This window comes from Crotalus tigris, unplaced genomic scaffold, assembly GCF_016545835.1.
Source record: "Crotalus tigris isolate CLP2741 ecotype Arizona unplaced genomic scaffold, ASM1654583v1 scf7180000021401.42387113347:515327, whole genome shotgun sequence".
Classification (NCBI taxonomy): Eukaryota; Metazoa; Chordata; class Lepidosauria; order Squamata; family Viperidae; genus Crotalus; species Crotalus tigris.
In genome coordinates this window covers 368,343-394,126 of record NW_024098493.1, presented here as the reverse complement: position 1 = coordinate 394,126, position 25,784 = coordinate 368,343, and the positions used below count along the sequence as shown (strand labels likewise).

The 25,784-nt window shown below is 47.8% G+C and overlaps 1 protein-coding gene across 5 annotated transcripts; it reads right to left on the bottom strand.

Moving 5' to 3' along the window:
- BCL6 (BCL6 transcription repressor) lies at window positions 1-25,651 on the bottom strand. Of its 5 annotated transcripts, XM_039318486.1 has the most exons (11): window positions 17,362-17,386; window positions 13,788-13,917; window positions 12,808-12,980; window positions 12,236-12,457; window positions 10,330-11,310; window positions 7,845-8,026; window positions 6,606-6,773; window positions 4,661-4,791; window positions 3,114-3,251; window positions 1,563-1,649; window positions 1-331 (listed from the first exon to the last, which is right to left on the bottom strand). In XM_039318486.1, exons 3-11 carry the CDS (start codon window positions 12,966-12,968, stop codon window positions 305-307), a joined length of 2,097 nt encoding a protein of 698 aa, XP_039174420.1. In that variant the 5' UTR covers window positions 12,969-12,980; window positions 13,788-13,917; window positions 17,362-17,386; the 3' UTR covers window positions 1-304. The 5 variants fall into 5 exon arrangements, with proteins under 5 accessions (XP_039174420.1, XP_039174422.1, XP_039174423.1 ...); XM_039318488.1 differs by lacking the exon at window positions 17,362-17,386 and adding an exon at window positions 25,558-25,651 and having other exon boundaries at window positions 1-1,649; XM_039318489.1 differs by lacking the exon at window positions 17,362-17,386 and adding an exon at window positions 17,510-18,120 and having other exon boundaries at window positions 1-1,649.
- Window positions 25,652-25,784: the final 133 nt, after the last annotated feature.

Genomic DNA, 25,784 nt, shown 5'->3' with positions numbered 1-25,784 from the left:
TTTTGGCTCCTGGTTCTGCTGTTTTATTCATTTTTTTCCTGGATTTGTACAGCTCTATTTTACAGAATGCATTAATGCAGTTTGATGTAGCCCAAAAACCCTGTCACCGAGATAGGACTGATTGTAACACAAGTGTATAAAATGAGGCCAAATTATCGTATTTCCTTTTTTTCTTAAAAAAAAAAAAAAAGAAAAAAAAGAAAAAAAGAGAGAACAAAACAGACTTTGCTTTATTTTATCCGGAGTTTGCCCGGGGTCACTCTCTCTTTTCATCATCCTTAAAACCACACCGCCCGCCGGGGATTCAGTTTTGTCGAAGAAACGAAAGGCACTGTGAAAAAAACCAAAAAAATAATATTTCCCCCAACAAACATTATACATATATTTATATTTATATTTATATATATATATACAGACTGGAAAAAAAATACACTTTATATTATTTTAAATTCCTTCTGCAGCTTTAGTTTTCGTTTATTTTAATACACGCTTTTTGTTTTTTGTAAATTGTAAACCTTCACTTGCAAAAAAATACAAATACACACTCAAGGCTCTTAGACAAAATATTTGCTCACCAAGACGGATGCAGAAATTTTTTTGTTTGTTTGTTTTGTTTTAAAATATCTTGTTAAGTGCTCCTTTTTTTTTTTTTTTTGCAATGGTGCCTCTCTTCAGCCTCTGCCTGCAGAGACTAAACATAGAGACTTCAATGCATTTATACATATACATATATATATATATGTATATATAATATCTTTTAAAGGCACACACACACATATATATAAATGCATTTTACATATATGTGTGTGTGTGTCATTTATTTATATATATATATTTATATATATACATACACACATATATGTATATATATTTCATATATCTTCATCTATTTACAATTCCGCCATAATTTCCTTCACCTTTGGTTAAAAAGTTTAAAGCCCCCCCCTCCCCTTTCGTATCCGTTATACAATCTCTTTCTCTGTTGTGAAACACACACACACAAACAACTTTGCATAAAAAGATCTACACTTCGCTCTCGTAAAAACGATGTACATTCAATTTCTGCCTGCGGGGAGGGGGGGACGGGTTTTCGACAGTTCCCCCCCCCCACAGACGTTGTAAGAAAGGTCGTTGATCCTCTCTTCCGCTTGCACACACACGCACCGCGCACACATGCCACACAAAGTGCACATACAAGTAGTCCAACTGTGAAGTTTACACAAACCGGGGAACAGAACCGACCGGTGTAAACGGAACGTAAACTGTGTCCCTGTTTTGCACCCCATCTGTCTTTCGCTCCGGGCTTCTAGAGGCACTCGGATGTGTAACGACGACGACAACAACACAAACAGCAAGAACGACGACACGTGGGGTATTTTTTGTTTTTTGTTTGTTTGTTTCGTTTTTTCCTAAAGTGATCGAAGCATCCTTTGGACAACCCCGCCCGCTTTTTCCCCCGGAAGGAGCCTCTTTTGGCTTCATCCGCCGTTTTATGCCACTAGTCCTCAGCACGCCTTGGAGAGTTCCGGGGGCGCGTCGACAGGAGAGAGGCGGTACTGCACCTTGGTGTTCGTGATGGCGCCGTGCTTCTGCCGGAGGTGCAAGCGGAGTTGGCTCTTGTGTCGGAAGTGCAGGTTGCACTTTTCACACTGGAGGGGAAAAAGAGGCAATTGAAGTGGTTATGTTGTTTTAGCAACGGAGAGCAAGAAACAAAAGGCGAATGCTTGGGGGAAAAAAAATTAAAAATCGGTTTTCTTCGCAGGTAGTCCTCAACTTACAAACATTCATTTAGCGACCGTTCAAAATGGTACAACGGCACTGAAGAATGTGACTTACGACCGTTTTTCACACTTAACGACCGTTGCAGCATCTCCATGGTCGCAGGATCAAAATTCAAACACTTGGCAACCGATTCGTATTTATGACGGTTGCAGTGCCCCTCGGGGTCACGTGATCCCCTTTTGCGACCGTCTGGCCAGCAAAGTCACTGGGGAATTCATTTAACGACCGTGTGACTAACTTAACAACCCCAGCGAGAAAGGTCGTAAAGTGGGGCAAAACTCACTTAAGAAATGTCCCCGCTGAGGAGCAGAAATTTTGGGCTCAGCTGCGGTCGTAAGCCGAGGACTAATGTACCTGGCGTGGCCCAGAGCGGGTAAAAAAAAAAATAAATCAAGATGGCGGCCACATTGTACAGGCCAAGATGCCATCTTGACTTTGTGTTCTGCTCGGTAGACAAACCACAAAAGTCGGCTGCCCGGTAGACAAACCACGAAAGACGGCTGTCCAGGGAAACCACGAAAGACGGCTGCCCAGGGAAACCACGAAAGATGGCTGCCCAGGGAAACCATGAAAGATGGCTGCCCAGGGAAACCACTTTATATTGGGTTATAGTCTTAAAGATAATGTCTATAAAATAAATGTTATCATTGGTATATGATGCCAGAGAAATTATCTAGGACAGGGGTCTTCAAAATTGGCCCTTTTATGACTTGTGGACTTCAGCTCCCAGAATTCCTCAGCCAGGCACGCTGGCTGAGGAGTTCTGGGAGTTGAAGTCCGGAAGCCATGAAGGGGCCATAGTTCCCCCACACTGGCTGAGGAATTCTGGGAGTTGAAGTCCGGACGTCATGAAGGAGCCATAGTTCTCCCATTCTGGATGAGGAATTCTGGGAGTTGAAGTCCACGAGTCATGAAGGGGCCATAGTTCCCCCATGCTGGCTGAGGAATTCTGGGAGTTGAAGACCACAAATCATAAAAGGGCCAAGTTTGAAGACCCCTGACATAATGTGAGGGGGAAATAACGCTAACTCAGAAAGAACTAAACTGGTGTTTCTCAACCTCGGCCATTTTAAGAGATGTGGACTTCAACTTCCAGAATTCCTCAGCCAGCATACCTGGCTGAGGAATTCTGGGAGTTGAAGTCCACAAGTCATAAAAGAGCCAAGGTTGAAGACCTCTGATCTAGGATATGTAAAGGCATTCCAAGATGGCTGCCCAGGGAAACCACGAAAGATGGCAGCCCAGGGAGGTTTGTAAACCTGAAGGGTGTTGGTTTTTGTGTGTGTGTGCGCGCGCGCGAACGCTCTCCGCAAACAAGGATGTTGGCTTACATGGTAGGGCTTCTCTCCAGTGTGGATTCGCAAGTGGCTCTTGAGGGTCTGGAGATGTCGGAAACGAGTGCCACATATTTCGCACGGATACGGTTTCTCCCCGGTGTGGATGAGCACGTGCGCCCGGAGGTGGGCCACCTGGGAAAGGCAAGGCAGACGGACTCAGAGGCGCATCCCGTGGCCATTTCTCCCCACCCCTCCAAACTCTCGTGAAAAAAGGGGGCTCCGATTCTCTCTGCCCCCCCCCTCCGTCCTCTTCGTTGAAAGGAAAAAAAAAAACTTTTTGATTTCACCCACTTTGCAGGCTTTTAATGGGTGGGAGCAAAAGGCTGGCGTCACTGGGTCCAGATTTTTTTGCCCTCAGAAAACGATTGAAATTTATGGCCGACAAAGACCCCGGGGGTCCATTCGGCCTGTTGATTTTTTTGGTTTTGTTTTCAGTGTAATTATTTTTTTTATTTATTATTTTTAATGCGTTATTTTACTTTATCCTTTCTTCATCTATCTATCTGTCTGTCTGTCTGTCTGTCCGTCCATCCATTCATCTATATCTGTCTATCTATCTATCATCTATCTATCATCTGTCATCTATCATCTATCTATCTGTACCTATCATCTATCTATCTATCTATCTATCTATCTATCTATCTATCTATCTATCTTTCTATCTATCTATCTATCTACCTACCTACCTGCCTATCTATCATCTATCTATACCTATCATCTATCTATCTATCTATCTATCTATCTATCTATCTATCTATCTATCTATCTATCATCTATCTATCATCTGTCATCTATCTATCATCTATCTATCTGTATCTATCATCTATCAATATCTGTCTATCTATCTACCTACTTATCTATCTATCTATCTATCTATCTATCTATCTATCTATCTATCTGTCATCTATCTATCATCTATCTATCTGTATCTATCATTCATCAATCAATCAATCAATCAATCAATCTGTATCTATTATCTATCTATCTATCTATCTATCTATCTATCTATCTATCTATCCATGACTGTCTGTTCGTTCGTCCATCCAACCATCCATCCATCCATATCTGTCTGTCTATCATCTATCTATCATCTAGCTAGCTATAATCTAGCTAGCTCTCTATAGTATAGGGTTTCCTACCTGAGCAGGGGGTTGGACTAGATGACCTCCAAGGTCCCTTTCATCATCATCATCATCATCATCATCATCATCATCTATCTTCCTGTCTATCTATATCATCTATCTATTCATCTATTATCTTGCTCACATCCCACTCATTCTCAAACTGTTTGACAATTTCCTTCCTTGGCTCTCTGGCATTTGCTAGCCAAGGCTGGGCAAAAAAGTCAAGATGGCTCCTAGGGAAGTGTCATCCCAACAGCGCAGCCCTCTACATTTAAAAAGGCCCAGCTTCCATCGCACCACTGCGGCCGCCATCTTGACTTCTTTGGCCTGGGGAGGCCTCCGCGGCTCCTACTGCATCTCCAGAGGGTGGAGGGGCAACCGTGGACCCCCCCCCCTTCGGCCCCCACAGACACCCACCTGTACGAAGCGAGCTCCGCACGTTTCACATTTATACGGCTTCTCCCCAGAGTGGATCCGCGTATGAGTCTTGAGGTTGGCCGGACGGTTGAACTGCGCCCCGCAGATGCCGCAACGGTAGGGCTTCTCGCCTGTTTTGACCAACCAAAGGGCAGATGCTTAGCGCCTCAAAGTTATTTGTACACAAACAGACAACTCGGCTTTGAATCAGAGGTCTTGCTCAACGTCTGAATCTCTACATCCGTGTTTCTCGACAACTTTAAGAGGGGTGGACTTCAACTCCCAGAATTCCTCAACCAGGCTGGAGAATTCTGGGAGTTGAAGCCCAACCCTCGTAAGGTTGCCGAGCTGCTCGCCAACGTGACATTCCCTTTTCATAACACCTTTTAAAAAGTTTAGGCCAGAGGTCCACAAACTTGGCCCCCTTTAAGACTTGTGGACTTCAACTCCCAGAATTCCAAAGGCTTCTCTCGCTGAGGCTGCTGGGAGTTGAAGTCCTACAGGTGCAAATTGTTTCCCTCCCCCACCCCCCAGCCGTGTTGCCAATGTTTCAACAGGGTCATTTGCGACTCAATTTTGTTCTTTTCAACCCAACATTTGAGGGTCTCGGGGAGGGGGGGGGCACAGATCACAGAGTGCTCTACAAAACACACAACTCAGCTCCCCCCTCCCCCCCCAAAAGGTCATATGCTCCAGGCTGTTTTCCAAGGAAGAAAATGAAATTTCCCAGAATCCCCTGACATGGGGCTATGGAAAGACCCCTCCCTCAATTCCCAGGAGCCGATGCAAACTCCGTCCCTTTCTGGCATGAGTGGAACACACACACACACACACACACACACATCACATGGACTGAAGGAGTGCAATTTGCAAGCCACAACTGTGTAGTCCTCAACTTACAACGATCCGTTTAGTGACCTTCACAATGGCATTGAAAAGAAGTGAGTTATCACTGTTTTTCACACTTACGGCCATTGCAGCATCCCCGAGGGGGTCACGTGATCCAAATTCGGACGCTTGGCAACTGACTCGTATTTATGACGGTCGCAGCGTCTCCAGATCATGTGATCCCCTTTTGCGACCTTCAATGGGGGAAGAGCCAGATTCACTTAACCATGTAGCAGCAGTGATTCACTTAACAACGGTGGCCGGAAAGGTTGTAAAATGGGGCAAAACTCACTTACCAACCATCTCGCGTAATGACGGAAATGTTGGGCCCAATCGTGGTCGTAAGTAGAGAACTACCTGCGCTTGTTACTGGAGTGCCTGCTGCAGGGAGCTTTCTCACATTCGTCTGAAGCTTCCTGACACCACCTACAGGAGTCCTCGACTTACGACGACGATTGGGGCCAGAGTTCGCCATCGTTAAGTTGGGGTGGTTGTAAAGCAAGTCATCCTGTGGCCTGATCCATTTTCATGACATAATTGTAAGTGTGAGGACTGGCCCTAAATCACTTTTTTAGCACCATCACAACTTTGAACGGTCACAAAACGAATGGTCGTAAGTATGAGGACTGCTCCTAAGTCACTCTTTTTCGGTGCCGTCACAACTTTGGTTGCTAAACAAATGGTCGTAAGTGTGAGGACTGTCCCAAAATCACTTTTTTTAGCGCCATCACAACTTTGAAGAGTCACTAAATGAATGGTCGTAAGTATGAGGACTGCTCCTAAGTCACTCTTTTTCGGTGCCGTCACAACTTTGGTCGCTAAACAAATGGTCGTAAGTGTGAGGACTGTCCCTAAATCGCTTTTTAGCGCCGTCCCAACTCTGAGCGGTCACTAAACGAATGGTCGTTAAGTCGAGGACTACTTGCAAATGACCCTTCTTTTGCCATGGCTCTGCTGCCTGGCCCATCCCCGGTGGATTGGGCCAGTTCAAACCACACTCTGCGATCGATGGCACTCCGGAGAGCTGCAATTACGTGTCCCCCAGGTGAGGCTATACCTGTGTGGACGGTTTTGTGACTGGCTAGGTTCCCCTTGTAGCGAAACGAGGCCTGACAACGGTCACACTTGTAGGGTTTGTCACTGTGCGTCTGCAGGGAGTGTTTCTTGTACGCGGCCTCTTCCGAGAATGGGCACTGGCATTCTTTGCAGAAAAAAGACCGGGTTTCTGTCGGAGAGGAAGAGGGGACGCGGGTGAGAATCGCGTGGAACCGCGCCACGCTGGGCCACCCTCAGAACCAACCACGGGGTTGACCCTCGCCTCCCTCGCCGTCAAAAAACAAGCCAGGATTAGCCCTCGTCGAGATTCCCACCGGAGACATGAGATCGATCTTGGTCAATCCTGGTTTGTTTGGGGTGCCCCGAGGGGGGCGCCTCCAACCCGTGGATGGCCCGTTCACAAACCCGGTTAGGCGCGTTGTGAGAATGCAGGAAATGTTTGTACAGCACCTTGTGATCCAACAGAAGGGCGGAGCAGCCTTCAGCCCCCAAATGAATGTTGGGATATAATATTATCTAATATAATACGGCATCTAATAATTATGCTTCAAGCTACAGCAAAATCAGAAACGGGGGAAATACGAAAAGGGTAACATTTCTGAACCTAATTTTACATACAGGTAGTCCTCGACTTACGATCAAAATTTCCGTTGCTAAGCAAGACGGTTGTTAAATGAATTTTGCCCCCTTTTCTGCCAGGATTGTTAAGTGAATCACTGCAGTCTTCAGAAGGTTGTAAAAGAGGATCCCATGACCCCAGAACCATCATAAATATGAGCTGCGTGCCATTTTATGAACTTTTATGCCACGGTGGTTAAGTGAATCACTGAAATTGTGAAAGTCATTAAGTGAATCTGGCTTCCCCCTTGCCTCTGACTGTCGGAAGCCGGCTGGAATGGTCGCAAATGGCGATCACGTCAACCCGGGATGGAGCAACTGTCATCAATACATTCATAGTGCCAAGCTTATGAATTTCGTTCACGTGACCGTGCAGATGACGCAAGGGTCGTAAGTGCGAGGCCTTGTCATAAGCACGAGGTCCAGTCCTAAGTCACTTTTGTCAGTGCCGTTGGAACTTTGTCTCTAAGCAATGGCCATAATTCGAGGATTACCTGTATTAAACTGACCCCGTCTGCAAAAGATGAGCCTCCCCACTCAAGCAGAGTCTATCTTTAAGCGGAATCAAGCCATCCTTTTAACCAACATGACGATCACCCCCAAAAAAGTAACGGAAACTTACCACAACTGGAATCTGAATATTCCGATTGGGTTTCCCCCATTTCTTCTCCAAAGTTGGATCCGGGAGTATGAAGGCACATGTCCGAATGCTGCGGGGACCGAGAACTGCAGGAGCTGCACTTGGACGAATGCAGATACAACGGGGACTGGTCCTCACTGCTCCGAGGAGAACCATCAAGTGACCTACGGAGCAAGAAACTGGGTTAAGACTAACATCCAGTGGCGGGAAATTGCCCTTTGATTCTTCAGGGGCTGAGCTAAACCACGGTTTGTTACTCAGATAATACTCGACTCGGCTATCGCATTTGGCGAAAATGGAGCTTCTTTAAGTTACACAATTTGGCAACCACAAAGGGTCCTCAAGTCTCTTCAGGCAGTCCATGAAGTCAAATACGTAAATATTTTAAAATTTCTCGGTGTAATCCTCGACCTATGACCACAACAAAGCCCAAAATTTCTATGGCTAAGCGAGTTATTGAATTTTGCCCCATTTTACAACCTGTCTTGCCACAATTGTTAAATGAATCACTGTAGTTGTTAAGTGAGTAACGCAGTTGTTAAGTGAATCTGGCTTGTCAAAAGGTCATCATCATATGATCCCAGGACAATGCGACCGTCATAAATAAGTGTCAGTTGCCAAGCATCTGAATTTTGATCACAGGACCGTGGGGATGCTGCAACGGTCATAAGTGTGAGAAACCATCCTAAGCCATTTTTTCAGTGGTGTTGTAACTTTGAACAGTCCATAAATAAATTGTCGTAAGTAAAAAAGACCACACGTAATTTCTAGCGCAGTGAGTATCGATAGATGCAATACACAATAGCCCAGTGTTTCTTAACCTTGACAATTTTAAGGCATGTGGACTTCAACTCCCAGAATTGCACAGCCAGCATTGCTGGCTGTGGAATTCTGGGAGTTGAAGTCCACATGCCTTAAAATTGTCAAGGTTGAGAAACCCTGCTTGACTAGCCAAACTCTTTGGGTTCCTCAACCTTTTTTAAGAAGATAAAGGGGTTCCGCAAATGAGCTACACTATAAACCCAGATGTACAAACCAACATTTGTCCTGTTCCAACTCACCAAGGTTTGTATCCCTGTTAATCAAACTCCTGAAGTATAGATTTAACAACAGGTTGCCGGTTTTAATAGGCTGGCCAATGGCAAGCAATGCAGGGACTCTGCTCAGCCTATGCGCACCCCAAATTAACATGCACCCCAAATTAACCACTTACTAGGAACAGCGTTGTACAGTTGAACCCTAAACCCAGTAAGCAAGGCGAGTTCACACAACTCCTAAATCCACGCACACACAATGGTAAAACTCACTTCGGATCTCCTATGAATATGGGCATTTCTTCCCTAGCTGACCTGGGGACTAGGGTGTTGTGTGAATTACAAGCGCAGCATAATGGAGGAAGTTGTGGCCTGCCATCTCAACACCCCAGCCACACCGAAATTCGTACAGCTCCCAAAAGCTGGAAGACTTTTTTTTTCATGATTTACCCATAGCTAAAATGAATTTAACCAAATCGTTAAGGTGATGAGTACATGTACGTGAAAGTTAAGGATGATTTATTAGGTAAATAAATAGATAGCCTGTGCCTTTTGGGTAATTGTTTCAGAAATATTTCCTTAACCTAAACAGAGAAACAAAATAACAAAGGTGGGCAAAAAAAAAAAAAAAAAAAAAAAAAACGGTGGGGATAGGAGTGACTTTTGACTTCCTGCTGGCTTCCCCATTAAGTTTTCTTTGGGGAACCAGCGGTGCATAGAAAATCTTCCTTCCTTCCTTCCTTCCTTCCTTCCTTCCTTCCTTCCTTCCTTCCTCCCTCCCTCCCTCCCTCCCTCCATTCATCTTCCCTCCCTCCCTCTTTTTCTTCCCTCCCATTTCCTGCCTGCAAATGGTTATTGGTAAAAGAAGCAAGGGATTGCTAGAATGCCTGGGAAATTGTCATGGAACTAAAGCAACAATACCTCCCCCAAATTTCATCCCCTTGAAGTTGTGGGTCCCAGATTTTAAATGCTGCGTAAGCTAGTCCATTTGAGCTACCTGGCTTCAACAACAGTTGCGTTATGACCCACTGTTTCGCCCAGTTAAAAGTCACAAGAGTTTAACAGTGTGTAGATTACATTGACACTCAAGAAAAGCACTTCTGGCGGACACAGGGTTGGGAAGAGATGGCTGAATTAAATTGATTCAGCCTGTCTCGGCCTCAGCAACTCGAAGACATGAGGACTTCACCTTCTAAAAACGGTGGCTGGCTGGGGACTTCTGGGAGCTGAAGTCCACACATCTTCCACCTTGCTAAAGTCGCAAAACGTTGCCCTAACTCAAAATACATTTTAGCACCCCAGGGGCCAGGAAGATCAGACCTGGCGAGAAATTCGGATGAGACCCCACTAGTGAATCCAAATCTACACATACATGAACACCAACACACACACCCGCTGCGGATCGAAGAAGGAAGAGGCCCTCTGCCCCGTACCTGTTAAGAATGTTGTTTAGGCGGCTCGCTTGTGGGATGGTTGAGTCTTCCCCGCTGATGTTGAGCTTGGTTGGGGACTGCGCATCCATGTTCTCGGGTTCCAGAGATTGCTGACATGCCAAGGAGGGCCCGTACTGCCGTGGGGAGAGGGTCCCAGCCTCGGTGTGTTCGGGGCCGTCCTCCTTGGCATTCTGGTTGAGCGAGTTGAGCACGATAAACTTGTACTTTTTCCAGTTGCACGCCTTGGGGTCCGTAGGACTCTTAGCCGACGTCGCGCTCGGACCGATGCAGGCGTTCTTACTGCTGCTGGACTCGGTCGGCGAATTCGGTTGGCAGTCCGACTTCTGGGGGCTCTGAGGGCTGGTCACCACTTTGCGGTTCAAGGGTGCGTTGGTGGGCTCGAAGCACGGGGTCCTCTTGGCTTCGGGAGTGGACCTCTCCTCCACCTTGCTCGTTTTGCTGCACGCAAAGTAGGCGTTGTTGGCAGCCAGGGAGGGTGCAGGATCAGGGCCCGTCGTGGCACCGTAACGGACTTCAGTTTTGTTCTCCTCAGCCGCTTCTTCCTTTGGGGAGTAGACGGCGGGGTGGCAGAGGGCGGGGGAGATATTAGCCACCGCTCTGGTAAACTCGGTGGCGTTGGTCCGTTGCACGTTGCACGGTGCCGCGCTCTCTCTCGAAAAAGGGTGCCCTTTTGAAGCCTCCGAGATGGGCATCCGTGCGTCTCGTAGTTCTTCATCCGAGTACAGGTATCCGCCGATGGGCACGGGGTTGTAGCTAGTGTAGGAGATGGGGGATCCGGACATGCTGCTGTACAAACTGGGCATGAAGGCTCGCCCGTCGCAAACGGAACCGTTCCGAAGTGGTAAGGTGCTTTCCGAGATATCCCGGCTCCTGTAAGCCATCATGTTGGGTTGGCTGAGCATCTGGTTAGCTAAGAAATCTTCCCGGGAACTTTTGGCAGCTGAGACCATTTCCATTTCACTGAAGACAGAAGAAAAATGACGTTACGACACAGGTAGTCCCGGACTTACGTCCACAATTGAGCCCCCCCAAATTTCCGCTGCTGAGCGTGATGGTTGTTACGTGAGTTTTGCCCTGTTCTACGGCCTTTTCTGCCACGGTTGTTAAGTGAATCACTGCCGTTGTTAAGCTAGTAACCCAGTCATTAAGAGAATCTGGCGTCCCCCACTGACATTGCTTGTCAGACGGTCGCAAAAGGGGATCCCGTGACCCCGGGACACTGCGACCGTCGTAAATACGAGTCAGTTGCCAAGTGTCTGAATTTTGATCACGTGACCGTGGGGACGGCGCAAAGGTTGTAAGTATGAAAAACGGTCGTAAGTCACTTTTTTCAGCGCCGTTGTAACTTTGAACGGTCACTAAATGAACTATTGTAAGTTGAGGATTATCTGTACTGTATTTGGACCCCCCCCTTAGTTAAAAACATTCAGCAAACGCCCAGCAGAGGGCAGCACCTGATTGAAGTTGGGTGCTCTCCCAAAGCTAAACTGAGTTAAACTCAGTTTAATGCTCGGATGGGATATTTTGCCCTCTCCGTCGGCAGCTGTGGGATCCCAAGTAGGCTCCCAGCACTTTCTAACACCCAGAATTCCCCTTAGGCCAGTGTTGCTCAATCTTGGCCACCTTGGAGAGGTGTGGACGTCAACTCCCAGAATTCCCCACCGGCTGGGGAATTCTGGGAATTGAAGTCCACGCCTCTTAATATGGCCAAAAGTTGAGACACGATGCCTTAGGTTTCCTAGGAATTCATCCTACCACCTCTTTTTCTCAGAGGTGGACGAAGAAAACACGTCTCTTTTTAGGGGTAGAAAGCTACTGCCTCTGGGAAGGCAGGGGTACCGCGTTCAAATCCCACCTCGCGCTATAAAACCACCCTGTCTCTCACCTGGAGTTCAGGAGCCTCCGGCATGTGTCCACCACATGCTCCATCTGCAGGTAGAGAGCGGTGGCCATCACCGCCAGGATGTTGCTCTCCCGCAAATTGAGGCGAGACGTGTACATAAAATCCAGCAGGATCCCAAATCCTTCCGGGCTGATCTCTGGATCTAAATTCAGGACCGACAGGTTGCACTTCAGCTGGTCGGTGAAGATGCTATAGAAAAGGCCGCTGCGGGGAAGGAAAGGGATAATTCTGGTCAAGACGTTGCAAAAAAAAAGGCGTGGAGACTTTGGAAAAAGGTGCAGAGAAGAGCAACGGAGACGATCAAAGGCCCGGAGACTAAAACAGACGAAGAACGGCTGCGGGATTTGGGTATGGCCAGTCTAGAGAAAAGGAGAAATAGGGGGGGACATGATAGCAGTCTTCCAGTATTCTGCAAGGCTGTTTGGGTGGCTGCAAGGTGGCCATGATGTGGCCGCGATGTGGCCACGATGTGCCTGCAACGTGGCTGTGATGTGGCTGCAACGTGGCCGCAACGTGCCACAGTGAAAACTTTGGGGCATATCGGCATCTCTCACCTGCAGGCCATCAGCACCGTTTTGTGCGCCCGGAATTGCTCCCGGCTCACGATAATGACCACGTCAGTAAGGATATCCCGGCTCCGAAGGCGGTTGAGGTTGAGCAGAACGTCGCTGGCGTGCCGGGTGAACTGGATGCAGCTGTCGGCTGGGGAGGCCATCTTGGTTGTGTTCTGGGGAGGGGCAGGTAGAAGGGGGTGAGCAAGAAGGGGGGGAAGATATTTACTTAATTTTGTTGTGAGTTACACAATTGACAATATATTCTATTCTATTCTACTCTATATTCTATTATGTATTGTATTCTGTATTTCTATTCTGTTCTATATTCTATTCTATTCTATTCTATTCTATTCTACCCTACTCTATTCTTTATTCTATTCTCAATACATATTCTATTCTATTCTATTCTATATTCTATTATGTATTGTATTCTGTATTTCTATTCTGTTCTATATTCTATATTCTATTCTATTCTATTCTATTCTATTCTATTCTATTCTATTCTATTCTATTCTATTCTACCCTACTCTATTCTTTATTCTATTCTCAATACATATTCTATTCTATTCTATTCTATATTCTATTCTATATTCTATAATCTATTCTGTATTCTATTCTGTATTTCTATTCTATTCTTTATTTCTATTCTATTCTGTTCTGTTCTATTTTCTATTCTATTCTAGTTTATTTTATTCAATTCTATTCTTTATTCTCCTCTTCTCTTCTTTTTTCTCTTCTCTTCTCTTTATTCTCTTCCCTTCCCTTCTATTCTATTCTAAATACGAGTCAGTGGCCAAGTGTCTGAATATTGATCATGTGACCACGAGGATTCAGCAATGGTCGTAAATGTGAAAAACGATCCTAAGTCCCTTTTTTTCCAGGGTCGTTGTAATCTGAAACGGTCACTAAATGAATGCTTGTAAGTTGAGGACTGTCTGTAAGGGGGAAAGAGAGTTTAGTCCGTGCCCTCCTGTGCCCACCTGGATACGGTTCCCGGCTGCGTCTAATGAAATATTCTGCAGGGGACGCTGGGCGACGTGACTGGCACAGCATGGAATTTCAAGCACATCCCTCAGGCTTCCACTCACAATCCCAACGACGCTTTCGGACCTGGGCGAATTTAAAAAAAAAAAAAAAAAAGCAGGGAAAAAGAGAAGAAGAAGAAAAAAACAATGGTCAGAAATTAACCAGGTTAAGGCCTCACTCAAAACTTTGGAGAAAGCAGCATCACATCCCCAAGCCGTCACTATCAAGGGCGCCACGCGGTCATTACATGAATCAGATAATAATAATAATAATAATAATAATAATAATAATAAATAAATAAATAAATAAATAAAGTTGGAAGGGACCTTGGAGGTCATCTAGTCCAACCCCCTGCTCTGGCAGGAAACCCTACACCATTTCAGACAAATGGCCATCCCGTCTCTTCCAGTGTTGGAGCATTCACCGCTTCTGGAGGCAGGTTGTTCCACTGGTTAATTGTTCTCGCTGCCAGGAAGTTTCTCCTTAGTTCCAGGTTGCTTCTCTCCTTGATGAGTTTCCATCCGTTGCTTCTTGTCCTGCCTTTCTTAGCCAACTTCCCAACCCAAAAAATTGTTGCTTTGCCCTGTGCTTTTTGAACTCAAGACCGTGTCCTTTTTGTCTTCAATTAATTAATTAATAGGTTCTCCTGATTGAGCAGGGGGCTGGGCTAGAAGACCTCCAAGGTCCCTTTCAGCTTCTATTCTATTCTATTCTATCCTATTCTATCCTATTCTATTCTATTCTATTCTATTCTATTCTATTCTATTCTATTCTATTCTATTCTATTTTTAGTTCTATTTTGATATTCTTTTTGTATATTCTATTCTGTTCTGTTCTATTCTGTTCCACCCAACTTTTTAAATTCATCCACAAGGTGTGAGGTGCTCTCTGGTGGACTGCAATGATGTTTCAGCCCACAAGAGGGCGCTGCTGTATAAATGACTATATAAATTAAATTATCTGTGCTGCCTATTTAAGGAAACGGTGATCAGATGCCCACCAAATGAAAATAAAGGCTCCCTTAGGTTTAACTCGGCATCTGAGGACTTGATGGAAACAGAATAACGTGGAAATAGTATGTCTTTGTATGGATTTTTTCAAATTTCCCAATTTAGTTGATCACCCGGTGGTGCCCCATCCAAAGATTAACCAGATCTGATCTGCCCTAGCTTTTTAATTAGCTAGTTGCTGCCACCAGCTCCCTATTTCAATTGGTAGACATCACCAGGTCGCTGCTGCTGCTGCTGCAGCTATTATTATTATTATTATTATTATTATTATTATTAAGAATACATATTCAAACTGCTGATTATCCAGGTTAATTTAACAATGACCCAGGTCAACTTTCTTTAATTGTAATACCGGCTCAGATTGGACAACTCTGAGATACTCCATGAATGTCTAACTTCTCAACTTTGGGAGTCACCCAAATGAGGTTTTTAAACTCCCAGAATTCTCAGGGAGGTCCATGCTGGCTGGGGAATCCTGGGAATTGCAGTCCACGCGTCTGAAAATTGCTGAGGTCAATAGCTCCCCATGCTGATTATGGAGATGATCACCAGCAATGGATCTTTGTCAATGGCTCTTGATCAAATGTCACTTCATTATGGAGATGATCACCAAAGATGGATCTTTGTCAATGGCTCTTGAACAAGTGTCACTCAAGAAAAATCTTCCTCTCAAATGGCCATTTTAATAGAGTCTAATTCTATTGGCTTTCAAAAGCCAATAAGAATTGTCCAGGCTGTCTCTGCCCTGCTGAGCCCGCCAAAAGTCCCCTTCTGCAAACGGTGCTGCACCAGTTGAGTAGTCCTCGACTTACGACCGGTTGAGTAGTCCTCGACTTACGACCGGTTGGGGGTCGCGGCATTAAAAAGGTTGAGAACCACTGATCTAAACTGATTTGATTTCCCTCCCTTATCCCTTCGCTGGGACCATCTCTGGTCCCACCGAGGCTGAGGAATTCTGGGAGTTGAAGTCCACAAGTCTCAAAATGGCCAGGTTTGAAGACCCCTGTCTTACAGGTGCCTTAGGGGGTCACTGAACCCCACTTTTCCATTACAGCTAGTCCCGGACTCATAAGCGTTGGTTTAGTGACTGTTTCCAAGTTACAACGGCATTGAAAAAAGTGACTTAGGACCGTTTTCACACTTACGACCACTGCAGTATCCCCAAGGTCACCTATCAGCATTCGGACGCTGGGCAACTGATTTATGACGGTTGCGGCGTCTCCCGGGGTCACGTGATCCCCTTTTGCGACCTTCGGACGAGCGAAGTCCATGGGGAAGCCAGATTCCCATAACGACCGGGTTATTAACTTAACAACCGCAGGGGACAACTGCGGCAAGACAGGTCGTAAAACGAACCCAAACGCCATTCCATCAGAATAGAGCTGGAAGGGACCTGGGAGGTCATCTAGTCCGACCCCCCTGCTCAGCCAGGCCACCCTATACCATTTCAGACACATGGTTGTTCAACCTCCAGTGATGGAGCACCCACAACTTCTGGTGGCAAGCCGTTCCACCGGTTAATCGCACTCCTTGTTGAGAGAATATTGGAACGAGGCTGACCGCAGCTGATTTCTCCGATCCCAGCAGAAATAATAACAATAACTATTATTATTGTTGTTGTTGTTGCTGTTGTTATTCCACTGTAGCTCACTATGATGCAATGATGCATGCTCTGGAATAAACTCTGTGAGTCATAAAAGGTGCTAGCAGATTCCTTCGGTCTGGGGGGCTAAAATAAGAGAGAGGGGAGGAGATGAGTGGGTGTCGCTTTTGAAATATTAAGGGGCATAGAAAACTTTTCTGGAAGGATCTGAAGGGATGTCTTGTAGGCCCAGGTTTCTCAAGCTCAGCCATTTTAAGATAGGTGGACTTCAACTCCCAGAAATCCCCAGCCAGCATGAGTGGACTTCAACTCCCAGAATTCCTCAACTAGCATGAATGGACCAACTCCCAGAATCCTCCAGCCAGGAAGAATAGACTTCAACTCCCAGAATTCCTCAGCAAGCCTGATTAGGCCTCAACTCCCATAATTCCTCAGCCAGCACGAGTAGGCCTCAACTCCCAGAATCCTCCAGCCAGGAAGAATAGACTTCAACTCCCATAATTCCTCAGCAAGCCTAAGTAGGCCTCAACTCCCATAATTCCTCAGCAAGCCTAAGTAGGCCTCAACTCCCATAATTCCTCAGCCAGAACGAGTAGGCCTCAACTCCCAGAATCCTCCAGCCAGGAAGAATAGACTTCAACTCCCAGAATTCCTCAGCAAGCCTAAGTAGGCCTCAACTCCCAGAATTCCTCAGCAAGCCTAAGTAGGCCTCAACTCCCATAATTCCTCAGCAAGCCTAAGTAGGCCTCAACTCCCATAATTCCTCAGCAAGCCTAAGTAGGCCTCAACTCCCATAATTCCTCAGCAAGCCTGATTAGGCCTCAACTCCCAGAATTCCTCAGCCAGCATAAGTAGGCCTCAACTCCCAGAATTCCTCAGCCAGCAAGAATAGACTTCAACTCCCCCAAAACTCACAGCAAATATGAGTGGACTTCAACTCCCAGAATCCCACAGCAAGGATGAATGGACTTCAACGTCCAGCATTTCCCAGCCAGCGAGAATAATTTCAACTCCCAGAATTCCCTAGTCAGCATATGGGGACTTCAGCTCCCCAGCTAGTCACCTGTGCAACTCCTGGAGCAAATGTGTCCCACCATGAGGAATGACTTAGCCCATCTCTGACCTCTGGGCCACCACATTCCATCCAGACCCAGGTCACCTTCCAAACAGTCTTCAAGGGCAGCCCCACGTTAACCGCATTGCAGTAATCCATGCACGTGGACAGCCAAGTGTAGCTGATGCTCTACGGCGATTGTCACTAAATGGGTCTCAAAATAACACAAGAGAAGCCAAGGCAAAGAACTAACACCCAGCCCCTTTTGCTCAGGAAGCGCCCACCCCCCCAAAGAGGGTTTGCAACGTTGTGTGTCCAGACCCCTCCTCCATTGGCCACAGCTCATCCTAGACCCACAATTTGCTCAAAAACATTTCAGATCTGGCCTGCTACATTCACTTATTTCTAAACCAGGACCCTGGGCCACGAACAGTTGAGGTTGCATCTCAAAAAAATTAACCGCTATTGATGCTAATCAGCGCAGCTGCTAGTTCCTTCATTGACCTGGTTGAATGGGCTGTGTGAACACAGCCAGGATGGGATCCATTCCAGAGTTGGTCCACAAAGCTTTAGCACTGGGGTCTTCAAACGTAGCCCTTTTATGACTTGTGGACTTCAACTCCCAGAATTCCTCAGCCAGCATAGCACGCTGGCTGAGGAATTCTGGGAGTTGAAGTCCACAAGTCATAAAAGGGCCACGTTTGAAGACCCCTGCTTTAGCACATTCACACATGAATTGCAATCCAAGCTTGTCTCTTGATATCAAAGACCCAAGCGCTTTTAATTCCCAAAGCTTGTCGCTTGTGGGTTGAAAAATTCACCACACCTACACACAGATCGGCTCAAAGCCCTCCTAGAAATATCAGCAGATTTGAGCATAAATCAGAACTGGCGGAAAACCATGAAGAAGAAAAGCTTGCGATGAATTGGACAGTTTTGCAACCTTGACTTGGGTGAACTTCAACTCCCAGATTTTATCATCCTGGAAGTGGAATTTAGGAATAAATAATGTATGTTTTTTTTTAAATTGTGAGCTGTCCATCACTGATCTGAGATGGATGGTTATAGAAATTGGATGGATGGATGGATGGGTGGATAGATAGATAGATAGATAGATAGATAGATGGATAGATAGCTATCCATCTATTATCTATCTATCCAGGATAGATAGATAGATAGATAGATAGATAGATAGATAGATAGATAGATAGATAGATAGATAGATAGATAGATAGATAGATAGATAGATATGGGTGGGTGGGTGGGTGGGTGGGTGGGTGGGTGGATGGATGGATAGATAGATAGATAGATAGATAGATAGATATGGATGGATGAAATGGATAAATAGATGTAGATCAATAGATGGATAGATATAGAAGGATGAATAGCTAGACAGACAGACTGATAGACAATAGATCGATGGAGATGGATGGATGGATTGACAGACAGAAGAATAGATATGTAATGGATGGAGATGAATGGATTGACAGATGGATACGTAGGCAGGTAGGCAGGTAGGTAGATTGGTAGATAGACGGACGGATGGACAGGCAGATGGACGGACGGATGAAATGGATAAATAGATGTAGATGGATAAATGGATAGATATAGAAGGATGAATAACTAGATAGACGGACTGATAGATGATAGATCAATGGAGATGGATGGATGAATGGACAGGCAGATGGATTGATATGTAATGGATGGAAATGAATGGATGGATGGACAGATGGATAGTAGGTAGGTAGATAGATAGATAGATAGATAGATAGATAGATAGATAGATGGATGGATGGATGGATGGATGGATAGATAGATAGATAGATAGATACAGACAGACAGACAGACAGAGGCAGAGATAGAGACAGAGATAAATGGAGAAATAGAGAAATAGAAAGATAGAGAGATTAGATAGAGATGGATGGAGAGAGATAGAAAGATAGAGACAGACAGGGATGGATGGATGGATGGATGGATGGATGGACAGATGGTGCCAACAGCAACCAGCTTCCTGATCAGGATGGGGGCCTGACCAGCGTCCTCCCCTGGCGTAACCCCATCTATTCTACTCTGGGAAATGCGGATTCCTTCCGTGAAGGAATTAAGCCATGGCCTCCATTGGAAGCCAAGGAGCGTAAAGATGGTTTAACCTCCAGTGTTGAGGTGCTCCTCCCAATCCAGCCAAACGAATCCCGGCTTTGGGAGTCGAATTCTGGTGACAGCACCAACGGGAGGAAAGTCAGCCTCACCTCCAGGGCTGAGATTCTCCCGAACTAACCCAAGCAGCGGCAACTGGGTTAAATCGCACCCTGCATAAAATTCTTGAAAATCAGAAACCTCATCCCCTTTGGCTGTTGTGCATTGTGGTTTGCCCCTGGAATCAGACGTGCCGGGCCCTTTGTTCAACTGGTTCAGCCGGAATAGAGCCGGACGGGACCTCGGAGGTCATCTAGTCCAACCCCCTGCTCAAGCAGGAGAGCCTATGCCGTTTCAGACAAGTGGTTGTCTCTTCTAAAAAGCCTTCTTCTAGGAAGGAAGGAAGGAAGGAAGGAAGGAAGGAAGGAAGGAAGGAAGGAAGGAAGGAAGGAAGGAGTTGGAAGGGTCCTTGGAGGTCATCTAGTCCAACCCCTTGCTCAAGCAGGAGACCCTAGACCAGTGTTTCTCAACCTTGACCATTTTAAGGCATGTGGACCAACTCCCAGAATTCCACAGCCTGGAATTCTGGGAGTTGAAGTCCACATGCCTTAAAATGGTCAAGGTTGAGAAACACTGCCCTAGACCATTTCAGACAAAACCCTCCAGTGTTAGAACGCACACTTTCACTCTTGTGCCTTGGGATTGCACAACGAAAGTCCTAGCTGTCCGATATCCAACTCGCCTTCCACATCTATGGCTCCCTGCCCCCAAATCCCATTTCTGGATTTTACTTTGCATTTTGTTATTTTTAATGTCTTGTTTTCCCTGTCGGCTGTTTCCAGGTCCAAAATTAGCAGGCCGCAAATCTAATAATCAATTAACAGAAGAATTACAGGTCAGCCTTTCTGCTGGTTTGAGCATCAGTTCCCTAACTTTTTTTTTTTCCCTTCTGCCTTAAATAAGTGATTTTTTTTTTTTCCCTCTTCATCGCTCCCTCGGCTAATTTAGATCCATCGGTTCCTGCAGGACCTGATAATTAACCGGACAGGGACCTTTCGTTTCCGATTTAGACTTGCAAAGGATCCTGCCAACGGGTTTTTCCCTTGGGCTGTTTGCATAAACTTGTGAAAAAAGCAGTTTGTGTGGTGAGGGAGAAAAGGATGCAGACTCAATTAAGCCCTGCCCTGCTTAGAAAAAAAAAAAATCTAGTTTATTGTCCTTTTTTTTTTTTTAAAGGACTTGGCATTTCTGAAAAAGAAATATGGTTTTTAAGAACAGGCAGATAAATATATAAAAGGATGACCCTCGCCTAATTTTGCACTGCCAGGCGGATTAAATATTTCATGAATTTCCACTCTGGGGATGTTGCAAGGCTGCCGGTATTTTAGGCTGCCTTCGGATGGACTACGAAAACCTGAATGACGATTAAAAATTTAAAAGCCTCAGCACAAGGACACACGGACTGAATTTCGATTTGATGGAGAGAGAGAGAGAGAGAGAGAGAGAGAGAGAGAGAGAGAGAGAGAGAGAAATAAAGAGAGAGATAAAACAGAGAGAGAGAAAGAGAGAGAAAGACACAGAGAAAGAGAAAAAGAGAGAACAAAAGAGAAAGAGAGAAACAGAAAAACAAAGAGAACAAGAGAAAGAAAGAGAGAAAAACAGAATGAGAGAGAATGAGAGAAACAGAAAGAGAATGAGAAACAGAGAAAGAGAAACAGAGAAAAACAGAGAGAATGAGAGGAAGAGAGAAGGAAAGAGAAACAGAAAAAAAGAGAAAAAGAGAGAGAGAAACAAAAACAAAGAGAACAAGAGAAAGAGAACGAGAAAGAGAAAAACAGAGAACGAGAAAAAGATAGAAACAGAGAAACAGAGAAAGAGAAAAACAGTGAGAAAGAGAGAATGAGAGAAAGAATGAGAGAAAAAAGAACGAGAGAAAGAGAAAGAAAACAGAAAAACAGAGAGGAGAGAGAGAGAAAAACACACGAGAAAGAGAGAGAGAGAGAGAGAGATGGAAAGAGAGAAAGAGGAAAGACAAAAGGAACACCTGAACGAGGCTAATCCTGAACTAAACAAAAGTAACACTTTCTCCCCGATCCGGTTCATTTAACAAATTCTGAATTTTGGGGATTTTTTTTTTTTAAAGATCTCGTATACCTTTCTCGATGGACCGACTTGAAACCAAGTTTGTCCTTTGAATAAACCGGCATTAAAAATGCAAGCCAATGCTTCAATCTCTCCTTTGCCTGGAGCTAGGTCCCAGCCTCAGTTTCCCTAGTCCCAGCCTCAGTTTCCCTAGCCAACTAAGAGTTTTACAAGCACTCCTTGTTTAACAATCCGGCTGCTTAGCAAAGTTACAACAGAAAACCTCCACCCCTCCCCAAAGGGTCCTTATGACCTAGATCCAGAGTTGTGACGGCTGCACACCCACATACACACACACACACACACAACCATATGACTGAATTTTCACTGCTTGGCAACCAGTTCCCTTTTATATGTTCCACCGGTTGCAGGGTTCTGCGTTCAAGAGTCCACGATTCATGGTGGATTTTTGCAAGTTTCCAGTCCTTTCCAGCAAAAGAAAATCCCCCAAGGATTACACCGAGTTGCTTTACGAGTTGCCAAAATAAGAAGCATAACATCAGGGGTGTCTCGATTTACGACCGTCATGACATGACAAAAATTCCAGGTTTGTAAGTAGAGGAATCCCTGTAATTTGAGGGGGGGGGGCAGACCGCAGAGAAACCGAAGCCCCTGTGCCTATCAAGAAGGGATTGAGAAGAGGACAAAATCGGCACGATGCTAGTCCAGAATTTCTTGGGAAAGTTAGATGGGCAGGACATAAATGTAATAAATGAGCGATAAATCAAATAAACATCATCGCAACATTTTGCAATTAAAGGATCTCTGAAGGTTTTTTTTTGCTTTTTTTTTATTAATGGCCCATGCTCCACAGCTGGCATCCCTTTCCTGGGGTCACCTGGGGGTGGAGAGGGGGGAGATTATGGGGAGGGGCGGAGGAAATGGGGCCCAAAAAAGCAAAAACCCGAATTTCACCTCTACGCCTAAAAAGCATTTAAAATCGAAAGGGCCCCGAGAGCTGCTTTTCCACACCCGGCCACCAGAGGGCAGCGTTGCTCCGCGCACAAAGCCTGCCGAGTTTGCACAACTCCCGCTTGCCCCCCCGCCTGCCCCCCCAATGTTTGCAGGAGTCTTGAGACTGACCCCCCCCCCGTCCCTTACATTTCACGTGTAGAGCATTCAGACAGGCGACTTTTCAACCGGCGGAGAAAGTGGATCCATTCCTCTCCTGTCCCTTTTCCGCCTGAATGACTCAGACACCCCCCCCCCCAACTGGATGAAGCCGGGGGCGGAGAGCATCCTCCCCAATTGCGGACGGGCTGGCTTGGTGCACCGCTAAAAAGGCGCTTTCCCACGTTCGTTGGGAAGTGGGAGCAGCGCCCGGTTGGGAAATCGCGCTTTCCCGGGGATTCCCCCCATCCTCCCGAGTCAGGAACTTCTCTTTTGGCTTCCCATTTTGGGTGTGTGTGTGTGAACCCAAACACCCCCGTGCTCGTGGAACCCGCTTGGCCTCTCCAGGACAGACGCGCAACCCTCCCGTACACCGAGGGCTTGCAAAAACGGTCGCCGCGGGAGTTGCTCCTAGCCCTTCTCACCCTCTTTGGTCGCATTCAGACAGCCCTAGAAGCCGAGCGAGGATTTCCTCTCCCCCCCCCCCACTACGACTAAGAGGGTCGTGTGAACGCGGCCGTTCGGCCACTTGTTCAGATACAGAAAGGCAGCGAGCATATCTGCGTATCCGAAGCGCTTCGGGACACCTTGCCTCGGAAAGACGCGTGTTGCGCAAATCTGTGCATCGTTTCAACGTCTAGCCCCCGAGCGCAAACCCTGGTTCGGCCCAGTTAACCATGTTTAAGCGGGATCCAGGACTGATTCGAGAGCCTGCAGCGAGCGCCAGGGTTCTGTCCTCCAGGACGCTCCCCGGCGCCCGCCGCAGTGGCCGCTTAACCCGGTTGTCCGCTTCGAAACCCCGGCTCCCGCCGGCTCTTTCTTCTTAATATGGACTCGCAGCGGGCAGAGACGTGGGAACGCGACCCACGGCCCCCGGGAAGTTCGGCCCGGGTCCTCCCTCTGTGTACATTTTCTTGGGTCAACGGCCGGCCCGCCGACCGGGCTTCTTTTGAGAAGCGGCTGCGTTCACACGACCCTGCTACACCGGCTCCTTTCAGACTTCAGGGTCTCGCGGGCCAGGGTCAGCAGCCGGCTTTACCCTTGGCCGCGTCATCCCCGCTCGGCTGGGTCGCTGACGCGGACCGTGCAAAGGGGGAATCCTCCAGGCATCAAACCCAGCGTCGTGTGAACGCAACCGCTCATCCAGAAACACTTGGGGGAGAAACCGGCGTATACAAGACACGCGGATTTAGTCTCGGGCTGATTCACACGAACTAGGGAAACCTTCGCCAACAACTGCAAGGGCCCTCGAATACCCCGCTGCCCGTTTGCGCATTCTAAACCTTTCCCGTCTCGCCCGCCTTGCTTGCTGGTTCCGCTCCCAAATGCGCGCAAACGGGCAGCAATTGTGCAACCTCCCCCCCCCCCCAAAAAAACCCCAGCGAGATTACATTTTTATACGGTTTATACAATTTAATCCACCCATCCCAAAAAAAATTTAAAAAAAAAAATTCCTCCCCCCCGGCCGTAGCGCTTCTTCGGGCGGGTCGCGGCTCCGCAACCCCGGAGGAGGCGAGCCGAGGCCCGGACCGAGTAGGCGAGCCCCGGCCCGGAGGAGGCAGTCGAGTCGGCTTCCCCGCCCCGGCGCCTCTCCCAACTGGGCGGGCGGGCGAGCCGAGGGCCGCGGGCAGGTGCCTGGGCGACAAGGCGGCCGGAAAAGACGCCGCTCGGCCAGGCGAGAGGCGCCCGGCTCGCCGCGGCCCGGACGGGCCTGCCCGGCTGCGAGAAGGGCCGCGGCCGGGCGGGAGATGCGCTGCCGCGGATCCCCGCCAGCTTTGCAAGCCGCGGCGCTTTGCAATCCATCAATTTTCCCCACCCCCCCCCCGTGCAAAACAATTATTCAAAATAATAATAATAATAATGCCCGCTCGGGTCTCTGTGCCAGCCCGGCTGGGGACCCCCCCACACAAACACACACACACACACACACACACACCCCAATTGCCCGTCCCGGGAGCTCCGGGGGCAGCCAGGCTGCGATGCTCCGCCGCCTCCCCCCCCCCCCAAAAGCAGCTGCCCAGCCAGGCGAGCAGCGAGGCCGAAATGACGCGACGCAATTGACACAAGGTGGAATTGACAAGCCGACCAGGTAAACCCCTCCAAAGACCCAGACCTGGACCCAGACCCAGCTCCAGGTCCGGCCGGCCTCTCGTTCCCTGCCTGCCTCCCTCCCTCCCTCCCTCCCTGCCCGGCCGCCCGCTGAGCCGGAGAGACACGGCCGGGGCTGCCTTCCTTGCTCCTGCCTGCCTTCCACCTGCCGCGCCGGGGGGGGGGGAGGCGGAAGGCTCGGGCAAGGCGGCTCCAGGAGGGAAGCAAGGGCGGGGGTGGGGGGGTAGGAGGTCGGCTTGGAAGGCAATCCCGGCCGGGGGACAGAGGTGACTGGAGCGAGCAAGGCAGCAGGCAGCCAGGATCTGCCGGCTGGGGCAGCGGAAGGCAGCCCCGGGGAAAGAAGGAAGGCAGCCCCGGGGAAGGAAGGAAGGCAGCGCGCAGCAAGCCCTCCTGCTGCTGCTGCTGCTGCTGCTGCTTGCTGCCGCCACCCTTCTCTCCCTCCTTTCCCCGCGCGCATCCTAAGCGGCGGCGCAAGCATTCTCCCCCCCCCCTCCTCCTCCAGCGCGCCCGGCTGGTCGGCCGCCCGTCGCAGTGCGAAGCGGAGCGCGAGAGCGAATCACCTGGTCGGCGCGCTTTCCTAGAAACTCCTTGCATCACCACTTCTAAGAACCCCAGTTCTAAGAATCAACACCGCTCAATTCTCGGAATTTGAGCTGGGGGACGTACCACGCCGGGCGGCCCGGGGAGGGCGCGGGGGTGGCGGGGCGCCCTAAGAGCCCGTCTAGCCCGCCCGGAGGCTCCCCGGAGCCTCTTCCCGGCTCCTGACGGAGACCTCAGGCGACGAGCG